Below are 3,689 nucleotides of genomic sequence, written 5' to 3'. Positions count from 1 at the left end.
TAAGACGGAGTCTTGCTCTGTCGCCCAGGCTGGAGTGCAGTGGCCGGATCTCAGCTCACTGCAAGCTCCGCCTCCCGGGTTCACGCTATTCTCCTGCCTCAGCCTCCGGAGTAGCTGGGACTACAGGCGCCCGCCACCTCGCCCAGCTAGTTTTTTTTGTATTTTTAGTAGAGACGGGGTTTCACCGGGTTAGCCAGGATGGTCTCGATCTCCTGACCTCGTGATCCGCCCGTCTCGGCCTCCCAAAGTACTGGGATTACAGGCTTGAGCCACCGCGCCCGGCCGTACTTTTGTATTTTTAGTAGAGACGGGGTTTCACCATGTTGACCAGGCCGGTCTCAAACTCCTGACCTCACGTGATCCACCCGTCTCAACCTCCCAAAGCGCTGGGATTACAGGTGTGAGCCGCCGACCCCAGCCTTAATTTCTTTCAAAACGGTTTCTTTTAGTTTTATTTTCATTTTATTTTAAATAGGCAATCCACTCACACAGTTAAAATTCTAAGGGCACAGGAGGGTATGTAAGATACCATTTCTTTTGCAGACTTGTTTCCTAGCTGCTTCCCCTCTCAAAGGCAACCCATGTGGCCCACGGACATTAGATTATGCCAGTAAAAACATGCGTCTGTGTGTGTGTGTGTATGTGTGTGTGTTCATACTCACTAGACTTCTTTTTTGTTTGTTTGTTTGTCAAATGATCCTTTATTGAAATATTTTCCTTTGTGCTTCTTAACTAACTGGGCATTCCACAGCACCACTGTTGATGTCATCTGTGATGCCATGAGGGTGGCAGCCATCAACATTACAGCCCACAGACTGGGCAGTCCCCAGGATTTCTTTAATGGTTCCAGTGAGTTCTTTGGCTAAAGATCGGTGCCGCATCTGTTGAGGAATGTTGATGATCTCATCAAAAGTGACATTCCCACTATGTTGAATATTTTCCTGTTTCTTTCTGTCTCTTGGTGGTTCCTTGAGGGCTTTGATGATCAGGGTGGAGGCAGAAGGCACCACCTCAATCTGGGCCTGTCTGTTCTGAATGGTCAGTTTCACCGTAATCCTCAGGCCCTTCCAGTCACCCATTGCCTTGGCAATGTCATCACCAGCCTTTTTTGGAGACAGGCCCAGGGGGCCGATCTTGGGGGCCAGTGCAGACGTGGCACTGACTTCACCCACAGTGCACCTCAGGTATACGACTTTGATCTCGTTGGGGTCACACTTCGGCCGCATGGTGGAGGCAGCTGTTGTGGGATGAACCCAGATTCTGGACAGCCAAAGAAAGTTGCACCTTGGCCTCCTCTGAGCTGAGAGCCGAAAAGCTCACTAGACCCCTCTTAAAAAATTCAAAGGTTGGCTGGGTGGGGTAGCTCATGCCTATTATCCCAGCACTTTGGGAGGCAGAGGCAGGCGGATCACAAGATCCGCCACTGCACTCCAGCCTTGGCGACAGAGTGAGACTCTGTCTCAAAGAAAAAAAAAAAAAAAAAAAAAGGGTGGCCCATGGCACACAGTGTGTGAACCTTACTTTTCTCACCTAGTATGTCTTGTAGATCATTCTATATCAGTATGTAAAGAACATCCTAGATATTTATTTCAGATGAATATTATTCTACTCTAAAGATAGACCTCAATTTATATAGCCAGGACCCTACTGATGGACTTTTAGGTTGTTTAATAAATGTAGCCGAATTTTAGAATCTTAGAAAATGGAAGGTCATTTAACCCCAACTCCTACCACCCTGCCTAGGTTTTTTTTTTTTTTTTTTGGTAGAAATGAGGTCTTGCTTTGTTGCCCAGGCTGATCTTGAACTCCTGGCTTCAAGCTATCCTCCCGCCTCAGCCTCCTTCCCAAAGTGCTGGGACGCACCCAGCCCTGCCAAGGAATTCTTTCACGATATCTGACTGCATGCCTGAGACCCAGCTGCAATGTCACCTCCTCTGAGAAGCTCCACCTTCCTCTCCCTCTCATCGCCTTTGCACATACCTTAGCCAGAGCCCTAATCACATGATATTATTTAGGCAAAAGCGTGATAACTTTGCTTTTGTATCTTCTCAGCCCTGCACCTATTGCAGAGCACAGTAGGTACAGAACCAATGTGAATTGACAGTCCTTGAGAGGGGACGCCTCCAAATTCTGCTGCCTGAACACTTCCAGTAACAGGGATCTCACTTCCTGAAAAGCTCATTCTGCCTGTGAAAGGCGGTATCAGACAGTCCTTTGATGGAGCAAAGTCTGTTTCCCATTGGCTCTTCCCTCTGGGTTCTAGTGCATCTTCTAAACACAAATGTAATCCCTCTTCCAGATATTTAAGATAACCTCATTTCTCTAAGCCAGATACCCATCCCCTAACCTCCCCTCCCCGTTTCCTCTGGACTCTGATTGCAGATCCTGGGCCTTCTAGCATTTTCTGCAGACACTTTTGATTTGTAGTATGATTCATTTAAAAGTGATCTCTGTCCGGGCATGGTGGCTCATGCGTGTAATCCCAGCACTTTGGGAAGCCGAGGTGGGCAGATCACTTGAAGTCAGGAGTTTGAGACCAGCCTGGCCAACATGGTGAAACCCTGTCTACTAAAAATACAAAAATTAGCCAGATGTGGTGGTACATGCCGTCATTTCAGCTACTTGGGAGGCTGAGGCACGAGAATCACTTTAACCCAAGAGACGGAGGTTGCACTGAGCCGCGATCATTCCACTGTATTCCAGCCTGGGTGATGGAATAAGACTCTGTCTCAAAAAAAAAAAAAAAAAAAAAAAAAGTGATCTATTACACATCTATCAGAATAGCTGAAATTAAAAATAAAACTGACCATACCAAGTATTCACCAGGATGTAGAGCATTAAAACTCTCCAGCACTGCTGGTGGGAGTATGAAATGGAACAGGCACTTTGGAAAACAGTTGGCAGTTTCCTAAAAAGTAGTTAAAGATACAGCTTTCATGTGACCTAGCCATTCCACTCCAAAATGTTTACTCAAGATAAATGAAAGCATATGTCCATTCTAAGGCATATGCTCCTAGCAGCTTTATTTGAAATAGCCACTGTCCATCAGCAGTGAATATATCCATGCCATAGAATTTGACTGAGCAAAACAAAACCTGCTTGAACAGGTATTGATACAATGACAGTGAACAACATTGATGAATCTCAAAATAATTATGCTGAGTAAAGAAGCCAGATGAAAATTAATGAGTCTATCTCTATGATTTCATTTATATGAAATTATAAAAAATGTAAACTAGGCCTCACATCTGTAATCCCAGCACCTTGGGAGGTCGAGGTGGGAGGACTGCTTGAGCCCAGGAGTTCAACACCAGCAGCCTGGGCAACATAGTGAGACCTTGTCTCTCTCTCTCTCTTGTTTTTTTTTTTTTTTTTTTTTTGAGACAGAGTCTCACTCTGTGTTACCCAGGCTGGAGTACAGTGGTGTGACCTTGGCTCACTGCAGCTCCACCTCCCAGGTTTAAGTGATTCTCGTGCTTCAGCCTGCTGAGTAGCTGGGATTACAGGCATGCACCACCACACCCAGCTACTTTTTGTATTTTTATTAGAGATGGGGTTTTGCCATGTTGGCCAGGCTGGTCTCAAACTCCTGACCTCAGGTGATCTACCCGCCTCGGCCTCCCGGTGTGCTGGGATTTCAGGTATGAGCCACCATGCCCAACCAAGACCTTGTCTTAAAAAAAAAAAAA

At 46.1% G+C, this 3,689-nt stretch overlaps 1 protein-coding gene across 1 annotated transcript in view; it reads right to left on the bottom strand.

Moving 5' to 3' along the window:
• LOC108528298 (60S ribosomal protein L12-like) overlaps positions 1–1,241 on the bottom strand; it is a 2,384-nt gene extending 1,143 nt beyond the window's left edge. The window contains exon 1 of the mRNA XM_017870031.1: positions 738–1,241. Coding sequence (XP_017725520.1) covers positions 738–1,226 — 489 coding nt within the window. The 5' untranslated portion in view covers positions 1,227–1,241. The remainder of the gene's footprint in view (positions 1–737) is intronic.
• Positions 1,242–3,689: the final 2,448 nt, after the last annotated feature.

The sequence above is a fragment of the Rhinopithecus bieti genome, unplaced genomic scaffold (assembly GCF_001698545.2).
Source record: "Rhinopithecus bieti isolate Rb0 unplaced genomic scaffold, ASM169854v2 scaffold_4553, whole genome shotgun sequence".
Classification (NCBI taxonomy): domain Eukaryota; kingdom Metazoa; phylum Chordata; class Mammalia; order Primates; family Cercopithecidae; genus Rhinopithecus; species Rhinopithecus bieti.
This window is presented reverse-complemented; position numbering and strand designations above follow the sequence as displayed.